The sequence below is a fragment of the Acipenser ruthenus genome, chromosome 1 (genome assembly GCF_902713425.1).
Source record: "Acipenser ruthenus chromosome 1, fAciRut3.2 maternal haplotype, whole genome shotgun sequence".
Taxonomy (NCBI): Eukaryota; Metazoa; Chordata; class Actinopteri; order Acipenseriformes; family Acipenseridae; genus Acipenser; species Acipenser ruthenus.
The window spans coordinates 67403191-67426075 of record NC_081189.1 but is presented as its reverse complement, the minus strand read 5'-3'; the positions used below and the strand labels follow the sequence as shown (position 1 = coordinate 67426075).

The 22885-nt window shown below is 37.1% G+C and overlaps 3 protein-coding genes across 8 annotated transcripts; all 3 read right to left on the bottom strand.

The window, feature by feature from the left end:
- Nucleotides 1–205: 205 nt before the first annotated feature.
- LOC117972333 (basic salivary proline-rich protein 1-like) lies at nucleotides 206–3327 on the bottom strand. Of its 3 annotated transcripts, none has more exons than XM_059003803.1 (9): nucleotides 3261–3327; nucleotides 2921–2989; nucleotides 2773–2817; nucleotides 2524–2577; nucleotides 1978–2346; nucleotides 1765–1890; nucleotides 1192–1293; nucleotides 782–858; nucleotides 206–528 (listed from the first exon to the last, which is right to left on the bottom strand). In XM_059003803.1, exons 2-8 carry the CDS (start codon nucleotides 2978–2980, stop codon nucleotides 823–825), a joined length of 792 nt encoding a protein of 263 aa, XP_058859786.1. In that variant the 5' UTR covers nucleotides 2981–2989; nucleotides 3261–3327; the 3' UTR covers nucleotides 206–528; nucleotides 782–822. The 3 variants fall into 3 exon arrangements, with proteins under 3 accessions (XP_058859786.1, XP_058868156.1, XP_058863774.1); XM_059012173.1 differs by having other exon boundaries at nucleotides 2056–2346; XM_059007791.1 differs by having other exon boundaries at nucleotides 3199–3316.
- Nucleotides 3328–8441: 5114 nt separating this feature from the next.
- On the bottom strand, nucleotides 8442–12987 carry LOC131737665 (uncharacterized). Of its 3 annotated transcripts, XM_059027979.1 has the most exons (9): nucleotides 12921–12987; nucleotides 12297–12360; nucleotides 12071–12106; nucleotides 11899–11949; nucleotides 11644–11712; nucleotides 11335–11463; nucleotides 11216–11239; nucleotides 10876–11001; nucleotides 8442–10510 (listed from the first exon to the last, which is right to left on the bottom strand). In XM_059027979.1, exons 2-9 carry the CDS (start codon nucleotides 12348–12350, stop codon nucleotides 10409–10411), a joined length of 591 nt encoding a protein of 196 aa, XP_058883962.1. In that variant the 5' UTR covers nucleotides 12351–12360; nucleotides 12921–12987; the 3' UTR covers nucleotides 8442–10408. The 3 variants fall into 3 exon arrangements, with proteins under 3 accessions (XP_058883962.1, XP_058883953.1, XP_058883944.1); XM_059027961.1 differs by having other exon boundaries at nucleotides 8455–10510; nucleotides 11335–11712; XM_059027970.1 differs by lacking the exon at nucleotides 11216–11239 and having other exon boundaries at nucleotides 8454–10510; nucleotides 11335–11712.
- A 4151-nt stretch (nucleotides 12988–17138) lies between these two features.
- Nucleotides 17139–22885, bottom strand: LOC117420486 (uncharacterized). 2 transcript variants are annotated; one of them, XM_034033940.3, is made up of 11 exons: nucleotides 22567–22885; nucleotides 21956–22028; nucleotides 21786–21818; nucleotides 20771–20845; nucleotides 20248–20415; nucleotides 20092–20130; nucleotides 19591–19680; nucleotides 19244–19345; nucleotides 18847–18882; nucleotides 17771–17931; nucleotides 17139–17449 (listed from the first exon to the last, which is right to left on the bottom strand). In XM_034033940.3, the coding sequence occupies exons 2-10, from the start codon at nucleotides 22007–22009 to the stop codon at nucleotides 17815–17817; spliced, it is 714 nt and encodes a 237-aa protein (XP_033889831.1). In that variant the 5' UTR covers nucleotides 22010–22028; nucleotides 22567–22885; the 3' UTR covers nucleotides 17139–17449; nucleotides 17771–17814. The 2 variants fall into 2 exon arrangements, with proteins under 2 accessions (XP_033889831.1, XP_058883935.1); XM_059027952.1 differs by having other exon boundaries at nucleotides 22553–22882.

The following is a 22885-nucleotide window of genomic DNA, read 5'->3' as shown; positions in this document are numbered from 1 at the left end:
GCCCTGGATAAGGGCGTCTGCTAAGAAATAAATAATAATAATAAAATAGCTAAAAAATAAGCACTGAAAGATACAATTAGTAAAACCCGAAAAACAGAAGACCTCCTTATACATTCCTTATCGTAATCCACTTCCCAGAAAGGAGACAGAAATAGTACATACAGTATCTGAAATCAATATAATAAAATAGGAAATAGAATCCAAGTGTGTTCATAATATGTTTATTTTCATAGTAAAAAGTAAATTATATCACGTGTTCTCACGTTTCAAGCAACTTCTAAACAAATCATAAGTGTAAAACAGTTACATCATACATCATTTTGTTTCTGTTTAAAGAATTCTGAAAACATTATTTGAAATTAAAGAAAGACTCGTAGTCCTTTTACATACCCTAATAATACAAAATGTAGTTATATAAAAAGTATTGTTATATTAAAGCTGATAGTAAAAAATTGCAGCAAACAAATGTATGGTCAGGTAAGAAAAACATTGGCTTGCTTTGAAGAAAGTAATGTGCAGCATTTCGTTCTGGGAAATGGAAAAGAAAATGCATATTACATTAAAGGGAATTTGTTCAAACTATACATGTATAGATATTAATTAATAACTTCATAGATATTTAAAGCCGGTTTTTATTTTATGTACATTTATCTCTGGTACTCAAAAAAGTACCAGAGTAAATGATATCATTTATTAATAATAATAATAATAATAATAATAATAATAATAATAATAATAATAATAATAATAATAATAATAATAATAATGCACCAATTCATACCTGGAGGTTACTTGCGCATATTGCATTTTTGATTTCATTACCTATGGCTCAAAAGGGAGTGCAGAACCAGGTTGAGTCTAAGAACAAAACAAAGAAACACAAATGTATAACAGTATTTAGGTCAGATTTAAACACAAATATTTTAATTCCTAGACATTTGCGTTGTTTTGTAAATCAACAGGCAGCAAAGTTTGCCAGGATATGGAAATGAATAGATTTGAAACAGATGACCCCATAAACCTGCTGGTTGAGAGATCTTTTCTGTTTACAAAGATAACATTTTCTTTCTGATTTGCTGTAAGCAGTTAGTATCAGTGAACTCAATATCCGGTCATTGTATAAATATCTCCATATTATATTGTATATGCCGCTTAACACCTGAAATAAGCAATACCAATGCAAATTCGTACCGTCTCTGTCACAGTATTGACATTTCCTTCAAGTTGTCCTGGAGCAGTTGTAGGAAGCATAGTTTCTGTTCCAAGTACAGGAGGCCGTTTGGCTGTGTTTTCCTAATTTAAAAAAAAACCAAAAAAACAAAAAAAAAACTTCTTTAAAATAAATGTGGGCTACTGACACGCTTAAAAGGTGAATCATTCTATTGTAAAATAAAGACAAAGAGAAAATATCATTATGTATTCATGCATGTATACTTGTATCAATATATATATATATATATATATATATATATATATACACAATATATATATATACACAATATATATATATATATATATATATATATATATATATATATATATATATATATATATATATATACACATATATATAAAACATAGGTTGTTCTTGAAGTTGCATTCTACGCAAAAAACAATTAATTAATAAATAAATTGGCAAAACGAGTACTTCTAAATATTAATTAATACATTAAAATACAATATGACTCAAACAACAAAAACATAAATGTATTACATTGAGATGACACCGTTTTTGATGTCTAGCACATTTCTACTATACTCTACCTGTATTGGCTGTTGGGATGTCTGTGTTGGCTGCTCCAGATGCTGCTGGGCTTGTTCCTGTGTTGGCTGCCAGACAGCCGGTTGATTTGGTTGTGGGTAACCATAGCCTATGTAGTAAGGCATTCCCTGTAAGTGACAAAGATTACATCAACAATGATGCAGATATTACTTTTTCTGCAATTCAAATTTTATAAAATGGATCTGCGATATCACCTGTCCTCCTGTCTGTTGAGGGAATACTACAGAAGGGTAGTATGAAGGCAGCATTTTAGGATTTAAGAAATAGGGTACCTGGTTGGGCTGTTGTGGCTGCTGAGGAACATTAGAGTCCCATGGGTTGAGTGGTTGCTGTGGTGCATTAGGTGACTGGTCCTTCTGGGAGGGTGGAAAGAGAACCTGGGGAGGCATGTTTCCCTGAGGAGGCAGTGGAGACTGTGGCAAGACCTGAGGAGGCAGCGGCCCTTGTGGTTGCATGGGTCCTTGTCCGACTCCTCCAGCTACCTGAGGGTTAAGGGGCAGCTGGGACGGCAGACCCATGTCAGGCTGCTGTTGCTGGTATACATAGGGAGGCATGTAGGGGACCTGTCAACAAATATATTATACAATAAGAAATTTAAAAAGGTCCCGTCTACTGTAATTTATGCACATTTAAGATTCTATATATGGTGCCTTTTCAAGAAAAAAAAGCAGTGTTGCACAGCAAAAAACAAACAAACAAATGAATGAATGAATAAATAAATAAATAAATAAATAATCTACCTGTGGTTGCCCATATCCAACTCCGTTGTATGCATTTCCATTGTAAGGCATAAACTAAAAAAGATAACAAAACATAGTCCAGTGAATGTTTAATACCTAAACATAACAACTTAGCTAAGGTTTCACTGTAATTTTAATAATATAATATGAATAACTAGCATAATTAATGGCAATGGTTAATTGCTATTGTGACTTATTTTAAAAAACAAACATTTGACATGATGATTAAATCCACTAAAATAATCTTACCTCATTGCTGTTACTTGCAGATAATCCATATTGTTGATGATATACCTGAAACAATAGGAAATATAAAGTACTATTTCTGCTTCTCTGACAATTCTATTGAGTTTACTGTAGTAGTTTGCAAATTTCTAAATACGCTATATTGACTTACTGGTACTGCAAACGACGCACCCAAAAGGCAGGTAAATATAATTGATGTCTTCATCTTCATCAACACTCCCTAAATTGAAAAAAAAGTAGCCTAATAACATGCTTTTGTGTCAAAAAGAACTACGTCCTTAGATAATATGTTATCAATATATATATATATATATATATATATATATATATATATATATATATATATATATATATATATTCGACAGATTTTTATGTCAGTTTATTAGGAGTTTTTAACATAATTTATATAGTTTCTGCTATTTTCCCTACCTTTTCTTCCACAGAATTACATTTTCAGTATACTGTCTTGTCATTTTTATATAATAAAATACCTCTGTTGGTGTGCTGCAAGCTTAGCTCTTGGTACAATGTTTCCTGTCTCCGAGGCTGTGACATCTGAAGTTCCTCCTTGTCTGTCGCTCTTTAAAGTTTCGCTCTGTCCTTATTCAGCCAATCCGCTCCAAGAAGCACAATGTGATTCATAAGGTACGTCATAAACCCCAAATTACACCACCTGCCGGGTCTTGTGGATTCAGACACTTCATTAAAACATAATTACATCCTGGTCCTTTTGGGCAGTGTAACTGAATAAACACAACAATACAATCACAAGTAAAAATAAGAATCCTCAAGATATTCAGTTTTGTTCCAAATATTTTCAAAACTTGAAAATATAATTCAGTTGCTTTTTTTTGAAAAACTATAACATGATAGTCTTCTGACTGACATGATAATAAATCTGCTTACTCACAGATAGGGACATGTCTGGAAAACAAATTGTGTTAGCATACACTTTTAAAATAATTTAAAAAATGATCCAACTGCTAAGAAAGTGTTACAGAACTGGCAGGACACAACTAAGACGCATGCTGAAGCTCTGAAATGTACCATCTAGGTAAAGCTTTGTATAACACAGAAACCAGAATACAATCATTTATACAGCAACAACATTAGGGAACAGTCAGCATGGGTTCAGAAGAAGGAGGTCCTGCTTAACTAACCTACTTCACTTTTTTTGAGGATGTTACAGCTGATGTAGATGATGGCAATGCTTATGATATAATTTATCTTGATTTTCAAAAAGCCTTTGACAAAGTCCCAAGTGAAAAACGTATATGTAAATTAAAATCAGCAGGAATACAGGGGAGGACATATAACTGGATACAGAACTACAGAACTGGTTAAAAAACAGAAAGCAGGGTACTGTTCCTCATTTATACATTATACTCATTGCAAGATAGTCAGATTTGCAGATGAGACCAAACTTGGGGCAGTGGTGGACTCTAAATCTGCAGCACAGTTAATACAAAAAGGATTTGGGCCTTCTCTGTAACTGGGCAAACGTGTGGCAAATTGCAGTATTGTATAAGGCACATGCAATATACTGTACACAATACAATGCTCCCTAGAAATTTCACAATTTAATAATTCACATTTTTGGTTAGTTCACTGCTAGACCATGCTGACAGTAAATTGTGAAAGTACTACATTTTACTGTATAAGGGCCCTTCATTTACGGTTCTCAATATTTCATTGTTTTTTGATGTGTGAGATAGCAAAATAAAGAGGTAGCACATTGGTGACCTGTGTCTTGGCCTATACTGTCCATAGTTACTTCCTGTTGATGGCAACAATCTTAAATATTTCTTCTTGTTGCTATTTGTATAGTTTACGTTATAAATTGTAGCATATGGCTAGTACCATGCACTATTAGATGGTAAAAGATAGTTCTGGGTTTTTGAATGACTTTGTAGTAAATCATGGGCACAGGCTAAACACCCACAGACATTACCTAACCAAAATTAATCTAATATTAAAATTAAATATATTTGATAGAGTACAATGTATCATTCTTTTAGTAAACAGTAAAGTAGTCCTAATGTAATTTTCTTAAGAATTAAGAAAATCAAGTTCTCTCTTGCTGGAATAACTTGATTCATATTGCTAAATGTTTCAATTTGTAATTATCACAGAACAAGAAAAGACCAGGCCAAGCTGTTTATTTTTAACATTATACAGTAAACCATAGATTGTTTAGAAAGAAACTTGACATTGAAGGAAACTTAGCACTGAGTAAGCAGTTGCTGTATGTAGGCAGGTATGTAGTCAATGGATATAAATTACTATAATTACAGAAACATTCCAAATAACCGAGCAGTCCATATCATCGCAAAACTGTGGATATTGCTTAAAATTTATCATATAATTACAGCGTGCAGTGTGAAAAAAGTGGGTGTATGGGGTTGGGTTGGGTTAGGGGGGGAGGAATTGCCTGTTTGTAAATTAGATATACAGTAATAAATTATGGCTACCTCTAAACAATCGTGAAGTTTTTTTGTGAGAGATACTGGCTGTCTGCACAAGTTTGTAGTGGTTCAGTGTTTTGGTAATATCCCTACCCTCCAATCGAGCAACAGTAAAATCAACCAAACATCTGCAAGGCTGAAAACAATCTGTGAAAAACATGACATCCTTCAGGTGTCAAATATTTTGGAACAAAAAAAAGATTTTACAAAGCGTTTTGCAAAACAATTTGATATTTCTTCAGCTGTTTTTGAGGTAAGCTATGTATACTAAGCTGTGGAGTGGACACTGAAAATATAGTAGCGCTAACTTAAAATAAATAAATGAACCAGCATTTACTGCTGATAAGGACGTGACTTTGTTGGTACCCCTGTTGTTAATGGCAATTATATTTAATATAAATTAAAGCTGCACATGGGGCTGTCTGGAATTTGTTGTGGTTAGACTGGTTCGGGGTGGTTTGAGGTGGATCATCTGTGCCTGATCCTCTATAATACTCACCTGGAGGAATAATCCCTAAAAGAATAATTACTGCTGATGTCACTGCGGTGTCGGGCCGTTTCACTAAGCCAACATCATCAAGTCGTAGGCCATGTGTGATACCTCTGACCCTCTCAAAAATTATATAAATATGGCTTCCCTTATCTTCCTTGTAGTTAACTTGTCAGACTGACAGCTGCGTGTGGTAAATACTGGTTTGCAAGCACAAATTTACTAGCATTACAGATGAAGTACTGGCATTAAATGTAATGACTTAATGGACAAGGGGTAAGCCTGTCTGGTTGATACTTAATTTAACACTGTGAGGAGGAGATGGTATAACATTGACAGCAATCAGAATCTCAGTGGCATAGTAACATTATTTCACAGAAAATGTTTTATATAATAGAAGCAGCGTTGTTTGTGCTGATGGGTAACAAAAACACCTTTTAAAACAACCTTGAAATTACTGACATAGTATATTAGCATAACAGGAGTGCTGTGTCATAGGTGTTGCAATATACTGTAGGGCTCTATTCTCAAATAAGGACTGTTTTCTTAAAGCTTATTTTAATTAATTAAATCAGTCTTGTAGGTCAGGAGTCATTTTGTTAACTGTTTCAGAGAGAGTTAAAAGTGTATCCTCCATTTCTCACATCATGGATTGTGTGTCTGTGTCTCACTGTTCTATTCATTTCGGATATAAAGACTGGTATAATTAGGTGTACAGTTTGTTCCCATTGCGGTGCTGTTCCCAGAATGTAAAGGTAATCTGGTAAGGCCCACCTTGTTTGGCTCGGGCATTAATGAGAAGGGCCTTACCAGATGGTGAAGCCCTCTTATGAAGGTCCATTTGCTGTTACAAAATGGCTGCATTAAGAAAAAAAAAAAAAAAAAAGAAAAAAAAAACATTTAAGGTTTTTGTAACATGGTGTTACTTTTATGTATTTTTATTTGCACGTTCACAATATTGTTTGTGATTTAGTATCACTTAGATTATTATTATGACTGATTTTGTTTATTCACTATTGAATAATTTTTTGATAACAGAATAAAGTATGTGTGAGTATTTAATTTGTTTTGTGTTCCATACCCCACCTTGATACGTGAGCAAAAATATATTGTATGCAACTCTTAGAAGGTTTTTGGGTTAAAGAAAATGGGTTGAAATTGTAATGCTGTACGAACGATATGTTTTAAAGCGAGTTTGATTGTTCTGCTTTGTACGATGAAACTGAGGTTCGCATGTTATCTAATGAATAATGTACACACATTTAGAATGTGTTAAATCAAAACTGGGGATATATGAATTAATTGTACAATCAAATTAAAAACAAGAATGAGAATGAAATTCAACTAAATCCCGTAAAACTTCAAATAATTGCCGGGTCTCAAATAATCGCCTAACTCCAATATGCACCGTTCTTCTGGCAAATATTGTTAATAAACGCCAGGTCTCTACTAAACGCCGGGTCTCTGTCATTACCATTGAAGCTTAGGAAGATGAGGAGGAGCTTGAGTGTAATGAACTGCTAATAAGTGACAGCGATGACAGTGACTCACAGGATTAATAAATAATAATAATAGAAAACATAATTGAAGGTAGGCCTACATGTAATGCATAGTTGCGTAATGCAATTACTACATTATTAAAAGTTTTGATAATTTTAAGCGTGCTGAAAGTAGGCCATTTAATTGAAGTTTTACGCTATACTAGTTTTGAGAGTGCAATATGTTTTGTTGGTAGTCTTTTTTGTGTTTTATTTTACCAGTCTTAAGTTTGTGATTTTTAAATGAATATTGTATGTAAATGGTAAGATTATCACAGTCCCAGCCTGGTTGTGCACCGTTTAATTAATTCAGGAGGGAGGTTATTTGGGCTACATTGTATTCCTGGTGTCCTGAGGTGTGTACTGAGTGCTGCTACCTATAGGGGAGCAGGAGCTTTTCAATGTACCATCCTCTGTACAATAGAGAGTTTGGTGGTGATTGGCTGGTCATGTAGGCAAAAAGCTTAGTCAATGAAATGGCGCCATTCAGGTAAGGGGGAACTGATGGTGCTGTGTTTGGCTGCCTAGGGCCATTCAGGCTATAAGTGCTTGTGTGTCCCCACAGGATATCCACAGGAGCCTAGCCATTATGGTGGGTAGTGATTGGCACTTTTTAAATGTACTAATAGTGACCTGTTCATATATCAGCCTTTCTGTGTATAATTGTTATACTGTTAGAACAGCCAATGTTACTTGCCAATGAATGGCTGTTACTTTATGATGGTACTGTGACAACAATAAATACTGTTTCATTTTAAACAAACCTTTGGGTGTGGTAAACTCCCTTCTGGTTTTCTCAGAATTCCATTTGTTTTAGAAATTTGAAAATGTGTATCAGAAATAATTACTGGGAGGCTTATCCTGTGGGAAGTGGAGCCATGGAGAACAATTTGGGTTAATAATCTCTGACTCAGAGCAACCTTATTTTTCCTTTTGTAGCAGTTGTTATCTCTGAAGTAATTATCATGACTGAGATATAATATAAATACATCCATTGATAATGTAGCTGATCCTGTATTTCTGAGTGTTTTATATCAACACATGCTAAGTTATGCCACACATGGTACACATGAGAATAATTAATTATATTCCTTTATTGAACCAAAATTAAATGAAGAACAAAACACATAAATGTTGTGTTAGTTTGTACTGCTATTGCTGTCACTCACTTAAAGTGCTACTCGAATAGCTTTGCATGATTTGCCTACATAGTTAAAAACAGCTATCCACAGCTATTACATGACATAAAATAAAGTGTTTCACTTAAGTACAATGCATTACACACATTAGTTACAAATTTGATTAGCTACTTAGTGGAAGGGTGGTGGGCAATTCACTGACACACACGGGAGACAGAAGTTTTATTTGCAACACCGCACTGGTGCCCAGTTTTATTATTTTCTTTTGGTTTTACTTTCTTTAGCCCACAGAGGGCACTGTTGTCTGTGGCCTGAATACCGAGAACAGTACAAGACTCCACCTCCTGCACCTCTGTGCTCTTGATGTTGGGCCAGGAACTTCCCAGCCCTGCCGAGATGGTGTTCGGCAGGCTGCTGGACCCCTCCGCTGAACCACCCAGACCGAAGCATGCCAGGCTGCTACAGGAACGCCCGGAGTTGGCCCGCAACTTCACCAGGAACTAGTTATATTGCAGGCTGCTGGCAGAAAAGAAGCTACGACACCAGGGCAAGAGGGAGGCACTTCACAGTGGGGGAGCTGGTCTGGGTATACAGCCCCCAATGGAAGCGGGGCCACTGCTGCCCCAAGCTAGACTTCCACCCAGAGGACGGTGGATGGTACTCCACCGGCATCAGCTCGCACCCTACCGAGGATGGGAACCTGTGCAGCCTGACACAGCAGCACCTACCTCCCCCTTACCTGACAGTCCTGCTCCGCCACACTTCAGCCCTGGCCCTGCCCTGCCTGACAGTCCCCCTCCACCTGTACTCGGCAGTTTGCCACCTGCAGATGCATGGAGCCCTGGGTCACCTGGGAAGCCAAGACCTCAACGCCAACGCAGACCCCCATGTCATTTTGGGACTTTGTTGGTCCCCTCCAGGACGAGGGACTTTAAGAAGGGAGCTGTGTAACGACCCTGGGTTTGCTGTAACCACATTCTGGAAGGTTCTGTGACAGTGATATACAGTTAATCTTTTTACTGACATGTGTTAGTTTTTTAATGTTTTTCTGTAGTTCTTAGAGTGAGAGATAAAAAAAAAGGCAATCACAGGGCAATGTTTGGTGCTGATAGGTTGAAACAATAAGCACCTGCCCTCACACGGCAATAAGTACACATGCTTTGATATGAAAGCTGAAAATTAATATCAGCAAAGAACAAGTTACAAGTTTTTAATGTAAAAATAATTGTAGCCAACTTTTTCACTAAAGTAAAATCAGGCTTATGTGATTTTGAAATGCCAGGTTTTTTTAAATATATTTACTAATCCTTAATCTAAGTTAAATAATAAATGATTTTGGTGGGAATTGAACTTGAATTTGTTCATGGCCCCACGGCAACATTACCCTATTTTTAATTCTAAAACCCAACATTATTTAATTTTTAATAATGGTCTGATACTCTCTCTTCCTTCAGATATTTTTGCGAGTCATAAATAAAAAACATATGCCTATGTATATATTTATAGTAAGTATTAACATTTCGTGCAGTCGTCTCTCCTGATCGCCTGCCGAGTTCACATTTACTTAGCGTTTTTTCTTACTGTTAGCTAACGTTAGTCACGGTGCAAACCTTGGCTCAAACCAAGATGTTCGTGCAGGGAGAATTTAGTGTGATTGTTTATAAATCTGGCCCATCCTCTGAATACGTGCCCAAGTTTATATTTTCAACCTTGTAAAGATAAGTCAATGCCAAACACAACAAGGTATAATACATATTTAATAAACAAAAAAAAGTGGAGTGGCAAAATATATAGTTTGCCCCCCTCCCTATCCATATTCAAAGTGGGTGGCACATGCCCCTTCTGCCCCATGGGTTAGGCGCCTATGCTACTGTATGTACGTTTGCATTTAAAAATGCTAAAATAAACTTAGTAAGGACTTTTTGTCAAATTGTTTGTCATTGAATTTAATAAGTTTATTTCATATATATAAAAAAAAACACCAATACCAAGTGTTTTAAAAAGGAATTACATTTCAATCTGTACCTTATCAGTAACAGTATTGGTATCAGTAGTTGGTGCAACAGATGCTTCTGACAGGATGCCCTGTCCTTCTAGAGGTGATATTTTCTGCAAAAAAAAGAATCATTCAAAATGTTTGATAATACTTTCATTAACTTGTTTATATAATTTTAGTATGTATACCAGTGTCTTTACCGACAGATTTACTGTAATTACCTACTGTAAGCTGACAATTGTATTGTTTTCCATTACTGTCACCCTTTCTTTAAAATGATATACAGTAGGCCCCCTTTTTTGCTCAGAATGTAGTGCAAAATAAGACGTCCAAATAAGTTACTGTATAACTGATGTGACAGAACATAAAAAAGGTAAACATAAAACATAACTTGCTGCTTCTGTTTTTTATGGGGGTTTAGTAGTTTAGAGTTTAATTGGGGAAAATACCTGTAGCAATTATTATTTATATTATCTACCTGTAATGACCCAGAGGCTGGCTGATTGGTTGGTTGTTCTGTCTGCTGCTCCCCTGGTAGTTGGGTTGGTTTTGGTAGATGGCTTTGCTGTTGAGGGAATTGATATGCAAAATAGTACGGAAAGCCCTGTAAGAAAAAAAAATAAAAACAGTAAGAAAAGTTAATTTGTATGAGTAATACTTTTCATATATAATATCACCTGTCCTGTCTCTGTTGTGGGGACACTAATGAAGGGTTGTATTTGAAATGAAAAGCATACACAAGGTAATTGGAATGGAAAATGTAAATATATTTCTCATTGACTGACAGCAATTCCTGACTTAGTTGATTAAAGGTGTACCTGGTTAGGCTGTTGAGGAAACACCTGAAATAAAAAGAACACGTTCATGAATGAAAAGTCCCTGACTGGAAAAAGATTCCGGTCCTGTTTCATTAAAAGTTGCCAGCACTGTACTGTACCTGGTTAGGCAGCCGCGGTTCTTGTGGCTGCATTTGAGGATCTTGAGGAGGTTTATTTGGTGACTGAGGTGTTTGATCCTGCTGAGATGGTCCATTAGGAACTTGATTGATCTGTGGAGTCAGGACTACCTGAGAGGGAAGCATTACTTGAGGGGGTAGGTTTCCTAGATTGTGGAAAAACACTTGAGGATTCATTGGATCTTGTGCTGGCATTAGCATAGGAGGTTCCATTGGCCATTGCACTGGCATTATTATTTGAGGTTTCATTGGTCCGTGTGCTGGCATGAATATTGAAGGTTGCCTAGCAACCTGATGTGTCCTCCTAAGGCCTGGTTGTTGTTGGTATACAGGTACATAAGAGGGGACATATGGCAATGCCTGTCAAGAAAAAAAAAATACACATTATTACACATTTAAACAATGAGGCACTTTTAAAAACATTTAAGTAAGTAAACTGGTATTTTATTTAAAGCTAAACAAAGTGATTTTGGGGGACTGTAGATAGTTATAGATGGAATATAAGGAATGATTAATATTTATGACTAAAAGAAAAGAGAATGTTACCTGTTGTCTGTAACTAACACCATTGTGGTCAAGTCCAGAGTACCCCAAAAACTGAAAAAAATGTAATTGTAATAATTGTTATTTACACGCAGATATAAACAAATAAATATATCATCAGTTTTCATGGGACATGTTATAATATCTAAATGATGAAATAAGCATAACAAATTACCTCCACACTGTTGCTTGCATAGTTGTTCAGGTATAGCTATAATTTTGACAAAAAATAACAATAGTTACAAAAGGGAATTTTCTGACACATTTAAACTGCATTTCATGGTGTCGTATATGGATTTTCTTAATGAAATGTCTCCTGATTTTACTAGGCTGATATGAATTTACTGTAAATTAAAGAATCAGTAACATGGAAAATATGCAAAGGCGAATCATATACTTACTGGTAAAGCAACGTGTGTGCCTAGAAAACAGGATAGTACTGCCACAATCTTCATCCTTCACTTTCTAAAAAATGAAAAAACAAAACTGAATTTAGTAAGCGCACATGTTTAAGATAACGTTTTCCTTCTCCGAAACAAAGGGAACACAAGTTTATCTTCAAATTAGGAACTTTGGAACCTCTTGGAATTAACATTCTATTCTGACATAAGCATGACATCATCCACAGAATTCATGAAAAAAAAAACAAGTTTACTGCACTTTACTTAAAAAGTTAAGTTTACTCACTTAACTTTTCTACACAGCTGAAGAAGGGCTTTTATCCAAAATGTCTAAAATTAATGATTTCTTTAAATAATTGAAACCTTTTGTAAACATCCAAAAAAAACAAAGTTTACATTTTGTAATTTTTTTAAATGTTTGTACACTGCAGTTATACCTCCTTTCAAGCCTACATAATACATACAGTATGTTTAATATAATTAAGATTTGATAAGTCAAAATGATGTTAGTCCAGAACAGTACCCTTAAACCAGAACCTATAAATAGATTTTTTTCATACAAATACTAAACATAAGACATCTGTAGATAACAAATTAAAAACATTAGTACAGTATTTGACTTACAGGTGTGCAGCGAGAGCTGTTGTGCCTGGACGGTAGGCTGACTTCAGAATATCTTCTTCTGTTGTCTGTACCTCCTTTGTTCTTTAGCATTTTAAACTTTCTCTTGAATCTAATTCAGCCAATCAGTACTAAGAAGTGTCTGGGTATTCATTAGGTGTGACAGAAATCCCACATTACTACATAGTCTGCTGGATGGGTACTATATTATTATAAGTACATCCATTACCTGAGTTAATATGCATGTTACTGTCTGGAAAACAAAACACCCATTCATGTTAAGTTTCACAGCCCAGTTACAGTACACCCTTACACAAGCAAATATAGGGGTCAATTTTAATTATCTAAACAACTCATTTCAATGTATTTTATAGTACTACACATAATAATTAAATAAATCACCCCTGAATGAAAAATTCCCCTAATGACTTCCCAGCCTTATCTGAAAAACCTGCAGCTGATCATGTTTTGTTATTTAATAAAGTGTATAGGAGTTGATCATTTATTGTATTATAATTAGTCCAAGTATTTGAATTGCTGTTTACCATTGAGAAGTATTGAATAGTGAAAGCAACATGGCTTGCTATAGTTAATTGCCCCAATGCAAATGTAAGTAACCATTCAGAAAATTAAAATGGTATGAAGTATCCCTTATAAACTGCTGAAAGATCAGCAAGCATAAGCTACAGGCTTAAGCTGTCTGGAAAACGTGTCTACAGAGCCTTACTCTTTACACATAATGTATATTTAAAAATGTGGGAACATTAGCCATTGAGTAGCAACCATTCCATGCACCAAAAAACAGAGAGAGAGAGAGAGAGAGAGAGAGAGAGAGAGAGAGAGAGAGAGAGAGAGAGAGAGAGAGAGAGAGAGAGAGAGAGAGAGAGAGAGAGAGAGAGAGAGAGAGAGAGAGAGAGAGAGAGAGAGAGAGAGAGAGAGAGAGAGAGAGTTTTGCTTTTGTGGATGAGGAAAAAAGTTACAAGAAATAGATGTCTGCAAATATTTATTTCAGCAATTTTCTTGCAAATCGCCACATCTGGACAACCCTGTGCTATATGATGCAGAATATTGATAAATGCATATCACGTACGATGGTATCATCTTTTCTGCTGGACCCTGCATTGTTTTAAATCGTTTCTTAGCATGGGCCTAGTCGTTCTCCACATTGTTGGAGTGGACTCCTGTGTCCGGGTTTGTGAAGTGCTCATGGTTCCCTTTCAATTCAAAGGCAACCACCAACCAATACCTTTGGGATACGCCTGACTTAGGCAGGTGTTCGCTGAGCATTTTATGTCAGAGCTGCTGATAGACCCCTCCGTGGAGTGACAGAGTCCTCGGTCCTGCCTGCCGAGGGAATAAGTAGACACTCTGTGGAGTTCACTTCCTCTTTTGCCTCTCACTACGGTACGGTAAGGTAAGCTATCTGTGTCACTAACCTGAGTGTGTTTTGAAAGAGCTCCTCTGAGTCGACTGGCTGGCTTGCCGCTCTCGTGGAATCAGTGGCTCCATTTGAGTGTCTTTTTGTTTTCTTGCGGCCTGCTTTGCTTGTGTCGCAGGACGTTTTTTCTCGGCTGTCCGTCGTATGAGTGTGACTGCCTGTGCAGTCCTCAGCTGCCCCACAGCGCTTCGGTGCCTCGGTGCACATAGTGCCTCGTTGCTCGGTGCATGCGACACAGGGCTCGGTGCCCTCGGTGCCTCGATGCCCTCTGCCTGTAAGCGGTGCTTCACTCCGCTGTAGGCTACATGCTGCCCCCAGTTGTGTGACTGCACACAGTCCAGGCTAGACACCCTTGTCCAGTTGCTGTGATTGAGCCTGTGTGAAGCAGCTATCTCTCTCTCTTGTTTTCTGGAGTTCCCCTGCAATTTATTGCTGGAAGCCGGATTGCCACTTGCCATTCAGAACTGTCTGGCCCTGTTTCAACAAGGGTTCACAGTACAATTGGTGTAGTGTCAAAAACTATTGGGTCTGACGGCCGCAGCTTCATCATCCATCCAACTGGGTTACTCCACATGCACCGATCCAAGCATAGCTCAGTGCCTTTCAGCTACACCCCAAGCGCGACAGACACCGTCGGCTGACTGTGTCTTGCCTATGCTGGGAAGCCCTACACTGGTGGAGGCAAGCCTCTCACCTGAGCCGAAAGCGTAAGGACGGAGTGATACACAACCGTCAAGTGGTGACGACAGACACATCCAACCTGGGTTGGGGTGTGGTCTGGGCAGGCAGAGGAGTCAGCGGGTCCTGGACAGGTCGCTGGTCATCCCTGCACATAAATATGCTGGCGCTCCGAGCAGTGAACTAGCCAATGAATGGCCCAAAGCGCTTTTGTACGCTTTCCCACCGATACCGCTGCTCCCTGCCTTCCTCGAGAAGGTCAGGAGAGAAAAAGTGACTTTTCCTGGTGGCCCCCAGATGGCCCAGGAGAATCTGGTTTTCAAACCTTTGCCAGCTGCTGCAGAGCCAGCCCTGGGAGATCCCGCTGTGCAAGGATCGCCTCAGTCAGGCGCAAGGCACCCTCTGGCACCTAGAACCGGGCAGACTCCAGCTGTGGGTCTGGCTTCTGAACGGGACCGTCTTTCTGCCTTAGGACTCTCAAATGTGGTTGCTAGTACACTGCAGAATGACAGGGCTTCCTCCACAACAGCACTATATGCTTACGTGGAGGTATTTTCAAAAGTGGTGTATGGCCAGAGGTCATGACCCCATCTACTGCCCCATAGCAATTATTTTACAATTTTTGCTAGAGGCAGGCAGGTCCCCCTCTACATTGAAAGTGTACCTGGCAGCTATATCTTCATGCCACGTCCCCAGAGACTCAGTATCCCCGGGGCGCCCATATTCTGGCGGCCCGTTTTCTAAGGGTGTTTGGTGGCTGCGTCCCCTGCTGTAGTTCAAGGTGTGTTTTCTATCTTTCTTAAACATAGTAAATCTGATAAATGAAGGGAAGGAGTAACTGTTCACATTGCTCACACTCATTCTGTTTTCTGTCCCCACGCTTCCATGCCGAGATATCTGGCCTCAGGACTCACTGTTTCTAACTACGCAGAACCTGCCAGTCTCCAGATCCTGGTTTTCTGCAAGACTTTAAGATCTTCTCCAAAAAGGCGGTCTTTCTTCATTGAACTATTCATGCCATTCCTTCAGGATTGGAGCGGCAACCATAGCTGCTCTGCGAAACATTCCTGTGCATGTCATCAAAAAGCTGGTTCAGTGGTCTTTAGATGCTTATGAGATTTACATAAGGAGTAATTTTAAAGACATTCTCCTTGCCTAACAACACCTGGAACTTGCATCCTAATGAAAGACTTTACTCCAGGATCCAACCCTACCATATCCTTTGTAATACATAAAAACTGCATTCTGCCATACGATGCCACCTATATACGATGCCACCTTATAATACCACTTAGAATAATTTAACGCAAGCAATAATACACTTTCTAACTTATTACCTAAAACACTTAATAATGCTTGAAAATATACATACTTTTTATGTGCTGTGTAAAAAAAACCCCAAAAAAACAGGTATTTCATAATCCCATGTGAGGTTACCTTGATAAATGAGGTAAGCCGAAAAAGCCACAGAAACACCAGACACTCCTCAGTCCCTTCATTAATGGATATCCTTGAGATTTCATTTTGGTCAGCCATTTTCTAGACCTTGTCGGTCTTAATATAATTATTACTGAGTCACTGGGACTAACATCATCTTTTTTCCAAAGGTTACGGGCGCCTTCATTTTAGGCTGGTGAGAAATGTATTGAGGCAGCATAATCAGTGGCGGTGTGATCATATAATGTCTGTTAGTAGGAATACGCTACTTAATCCTTGGGTGAGACTCTTTCTGAAACCTCCACTTTAGAATTTGATTTGAAAACTGCACTGTCACCTTACACTTGAGTCACCATCCAGAAAAGGATGTGTCGCTTTGACACCTTTAAAGAAAATGAATACAATAGTAGGACCTAACTGTATGATCTTCTTTTAAATATTGTATATTTTTTATATTATAGGGGGTATTTATGGGGCGCTTTAGAGGTATGAGCATGCTGTTGTAGAGAGCAATGCAATAGCTGTATAGTTAATGTGTGCTGGTTATCAGCTAACTGTGCCAAATCTGTAATTTAGAATTAAACCTTTACTGTATTCAGCCTTCATCAAGCCTTCCCGACTGCAATTGTAACCTCTGAACCATTCAGAAATCAAACAATATCTATTCTAAAAGCATGTTTATTATAATGTAAGCAATTAGAAACATGAAAGAAAAAAAGGTACAATATGTAATACATGGATAATTAGATGGTTACACAAATGAAAGCATATTTCACATATATTGTAATTCTGTGTAGAAACCATAAAATGTGAACTGCATTCTTGTACAATCACTTCATATCTTCTACACAGTCTACATTTTGGTTTAATTACTCGTCTGGCAACATGCAATTAGAATAGCAGATAATAATATTTTGTTTCATAAAACATCCAAGCCCCAAAATGTCAGTATGTTTAAGATGGCCTGTCATATTTTCACCTATAGGAGAAAAAAAAAGAAAGAGAACATATTTATTCCTTTTAATATATCCGATTCAAAGAATATATAATTCACAGCCTATTTAACAGGGCAGCAGCAGACTGCAGAACCAGTGCATACTGTAGTTCCACACATGCAGAGCCAAGAATATAGTTAATAGTTATTTAGGCCTTATTTTAGAGCACACACACACAGAGAAGGAGAATATTGGGTGAATGTGTGTTCTGTTTTACCATGCTGCTGTACCCTCACTGATACACAGGTGACAGTACCTCATTACATTTTAAACAAAATCGAAAATGAAAAGAAACCAATTGTTACCTTGGTTTAAGCAGGCTTCCCAATACACACAGTGTGAACTGGGCCTAGACTGAAAATGGGTTTAATGCTTCACCAGTTAAAGCAGGCCCAGTAGCTATTGAACCTGAGGAGACCTGTGTTTCTTCCCCAGTGACAGCTGGCATTCCAGTTCCAGGAACTGGCTGTAATTAAAAGAGAAATGATATATAGCTATCATTACATTCTATTACAATATAATTAACATATCAATCACTTAAATAGACCCTGTGATTTACTCCAGTTGCCTGTCCCTGGAGGTGCGTTGGCTCCCCAGTTCTTTTTTAGTTCCAGCCATGTGAGAATGTGGCTGGAATGGAGGAGAACTGGGGCCCTGATTAGATAGTCAATATAGGTGATGATTTTAAAAGGCTGAAAAGGCTAATAGCAAGCACAGTAGTTCAGTGGGAATGCTGCTGACTTTTGTTTTGTATTTTTTTATAAATTATTTAATTTGGTTTAGCTTTAAACATATGCACCCTGCGCTTAAATTGCAATTAATTTGTGTGTGTGTTGCCTGTCTGACTGTTACCACTCGGTCCACCTTTCCACACGTGGTGTCAAAGCATGATAGTGACACCTAGCTACCACAGGGGGATCTACAGCGGGGAGCCCACATACCTCGGACAGCACATACAGTAAGTGTGATGAAGTGTTTTAATAGCATACCTCTAGGCTTCTATCACTGATAGAGTTTGGATAGTTCTTTCAGGTGCTACGTTCTGAAACAAAACTTTTTTTTTTATTTAAAAATAAAGGGTGTTAAACTTACTATAACATTTTTGGTATTGTAGGCACTGTTTGTATGTTTCAAAATGGGGAAGCAGAATTAGGTGCCATGCAGTATGAACATTTTTGGGTTCTATTTTTTTTTTTTTTTAAGTGTTTTGAGCTTTTTAGTAAGAGATATATTTTGTACAATGTAATGCCATGTTAATCAGGCTATATAATGCTTTTTGAATTAAGGAATGCAGGTCTCCCTACTCACTGTACATTTCTAAAATACTGCATGAAGTGTGGAAAGAGGTTTTATGCTATATATATATGTAAACATGTCATACCTCTCTAACTGGATGAGCCATTCCAGATGCTGAGTGCTAAAAAAAAAAAAATTCAGTGTTAACCAAATAGCATTGCAGGTTGTTGTGGGGATTGCTACGATGGCCGAGAAGTGTAAAGTTTCTCTGATGTTTACCGCCCCTTTCTCTGATGTCACCGCCCCTTTCTCTGATGTCACCGCCCCTTTCTCTGATGTCACCGCCCCTTTCTCTGATGTCACCGCCCCTTTCTCTGATGTTTACCGCCCCATTTCAGTCCCCTGTTTGCAGCTACATGTCTGTGTAGATTTGCTACCTCCTTGGCTAATATTTTAGAAAGATTAAATACTGTATGAGAAAGAAAACATGTATGATGCTACAAATTATTTTGGAACATCTCAGTCTTTGTACAGTACTGTACCTTGACTCGTTTCACTGCTGCCTGTGCCTGTGCCTGTGCTACTGCAGCTGCCTGAGCGATTGCTTGTTGTTGGATACAGTTTCCAACATTGACTGGCAGACCCTGGTAAAAGAACAAACAAACTGATTAAATAATCAAAATCAGCATTGTTGAAATAATAATAATAATAATAATAATAATAAAAAATTCATTATGACCATAGTGAATTCATAACCTAAGGCATGGCTTTTCCTTAATTCTTCAACATTTAAATATGCTATTAATACATTAGTACCAAAAAAGCAATATATTAAAGCAATGAACCTGGTGTTATTCTTACTGAAAGCCGTAAATCAAAACGATCGTACCTGTAACTGCACCTGCTGTTGGACCGGGTTCATTGGTTGCTGCACTCCTGCTGGATTTGATTGAGGTAATACAACATAGTATTGCAGACCCTGTCGGTCAAAATAATACATTAAGGTACCGTACCTGTGCGCTGTTTAAAGGAATGTACTAAAGACTGCCAGTGGCAAAATAACATGCTGCTCCAGCAGAATTGTTACAGTTACAGATTATAGTGGTATAGATGGAGTATGGAGTGATGTTAAATTTAGAAAACTCAGTCGAAAAATGTACTGCTATTGGGTCAAATAACTAGCATTCAGTATTTTAATGGACAGTGAAATACATTTACAATGTATTTGCAAATAAATACATTAATTAATAGATTGAACCAATTTAAACTCAAAACAGGACCTAAAGCACAAATTATTTCATTATTCCTTTTAAAACTGTACAGCACTTCAGGACTGGAGTTGCTTACCCCTGGTGTAACACATAAAAACAATACAAAAATATGGAATTACCACTCCAGGTTGTTGAGGAAAGCCTAACTGAGTCAGCATCTTGAAAACAAAGCAATACAGTAACAGATAAATAAGATAAATCACTTTAACAAAAGCGAATGATTAATTAATGTATTTAATTTATTTTAAATAAACCTTAGGCAAGAAAAAAATTACCCCATTAGGTAGCTGAAGTAGCTGCCCCTGAAGCTGTGGCATATCAAGTGCCTGCTGAGGCAACTGATTAGGATTCAGTTGAGGTGTGAGGGGTAGACCTGTTTGACCTTGTTGACCATTAGGAACACCAGGCTGTTGGAAAACTAATAATGGTACACCGGATACTACCTACAATGAGGAAACAAGTACCCAACTATAAATTAGAAATGCAAAGAAATTGTAATACAGCTTCAGGCTTCATCGCTATCATTTATAAGGTAATAGTACCAGTAACTGTGATAAAAAAAAAAATATTGGAGCAAATGAATTCAAAACAACTCCAGTTGTAAACATCATAATAGGTAAGAGAAAAAAGCTGCTTACTGCTATTTAACTATATTAATAATTGTGATGTTCTTGATGTATTTCGGTATTTATTTATTTATTCTTCATTTGTATGATGGCTAACCACAGTAGTGTCCAAACTATTAGGAAATTCAGAGGCAGAGGATAATAACCAAAAGCATGAATATTAAAGGCATACCTGTGGCATCTGAGGCAGCCCATTTGCCATGCCTCCGTTTAATCCATTTGCCATGCCTCTGTTTAGTCCTAATTTCTGAAAGAACAAAATTATTTATAACCCATAAATGCTACACTTTAAAAAATAAATGTTATACATGACTAAGACTCCTAAAATTCTGAACATGTTTGACCTAACAAGGTTTATTTTAAAATAAATATTGTAACTGGATAGGGCAGCGAGGCTGTAGCTACAGTAGTTCCCAAAGGGGGATGAGGTTGTCAGGCTCGGTTGGTGTAGAAATATATCAACCATCCTGAGAGCGCACTGTCCTGAGAGCGCACTGTCCTGAGAGCACACTGACATGTTAATAATTGGGAGGGTTCCCCTGATAAATTAGTCCCAGTTTCCTTTCTGTTATTGAGCTGTGTTAGAATTCTCCGTCAGTGACGTTAGTTGTTGTGGGTGGGTGGTGGAGTGAGTAGTGGAGGGGCCTGCCCCAAGTTACCAGTTTGGGGAGGCACCTCAAAGCTACAACATGGTGCCCAGTACGAGCATAAAAGCGCAATTCAGGCCATTTCTGCTTTTGTCAGAGCCATTTAAAAAACATAAAAATACGTTAACCCCACCACAGTTAATTTAGGGCATAAACATTGACTCCATTGAACACTGACTGTGTGTCTTTTCTTCCATACCACAAGCTGACAGGCCCGAGCAACCACTTCAATATCAACACGCTAACATAGATCACATTCTTACACAGCCAGCTTTTAAACACAACATTTAAACACATATTTAGCCTTTAAATAGCCTGTAGGTAAAACACAATATAGCAGGTGGTCTAAAAACCACATTATCTGCACCAGTAAAACTGTAGGAAAATTATGTTTTGAGAAGTTTAGAATCTAAACATGTTTTGTTTTTTTACAATGCAGTATTTTATAAATATGCATAACCAATTTTAAAATGATTCAGTAACACCAGCTTATATGATACAGTAGTCTGATAGAGTTAGATATAAAACAATCACACAAACCTCTTTGCTTGCAGATATATCCCGCCCATAAACCTAACATTGAAAGAGGAGACACAAGAAAACTGCTTTTAAAATAATAAAAACTGAAATTTAGATTTTCAATAGATCATCATTAAAAAAAGATTTGGTTTCATAATAATAATAATAATAATAATAATAATAATACTTACTTGGCAGACAATATTTGCACTGCAGAAACAAACTAGAAAAACCATAAACTTCATTTTTCAAATTGAGTTCTTGCTAAACAGGAAAATAAGGCAGAAAGTTTGATATTGCTGTGTGTTTTCTTAAAACATAAATTAGGCCTACCCTGGTAAAAACAACACTTATCAACGGCAAAAACATAAACAACGTCATTTATGCTAATATGATTATAATACATAACACAAAAACAAATTATGAAGTTGTTAGATATTTTTTTAAATAAAATAATTAGAACCTCATCCTTTCAATTTGTTAAAAAGCACAACTACCATTCAGTCTTGGTATGCAGGAAGCACATATATTCTCTATTTTTATTTATGACAACATGTAGAACGCTATTGCCCTAATAATATGTTTGCTTGCTACACTACCAATGTACTGTAGTACATATAATGTATATACGTTTTTTTTAAAACTGTTATTGCTATTGTGGAATTCATTATGAATCTGTGACCATTTTTCTTGTTATCTATATTCAGTAACTAGAAAATGTGCTGTATTACAACATAACTAGATACCATACACTATTCTAATGGAAGCCATCTTGCAAATCATATTACCAAATTGCAAGTACCAGTTGTTTTATGGATTGATGGTCTGTTCGAAACAAATACCCTTTCACTCGCTGTCTTGAAAACTGACTCTAATACTCACCTTTTTAAGCAATTCTTTGTTAGTAACTAGCCAATCATTGCCGTGGACTGCAAGGTGATTCATCAGATAGGTCACATCATTCCCACTGACATGTCCTCTCAGATTTTCAAAGATTTAAACCACAATGTACAAAAATAATTACATCTGTAATGTTGTAATACGCATGACCAAAGGATTATGAAAATCAATTTTGAATGAGATCATACCTGTTTTTTAATGTATTTATTAGCAACATATTT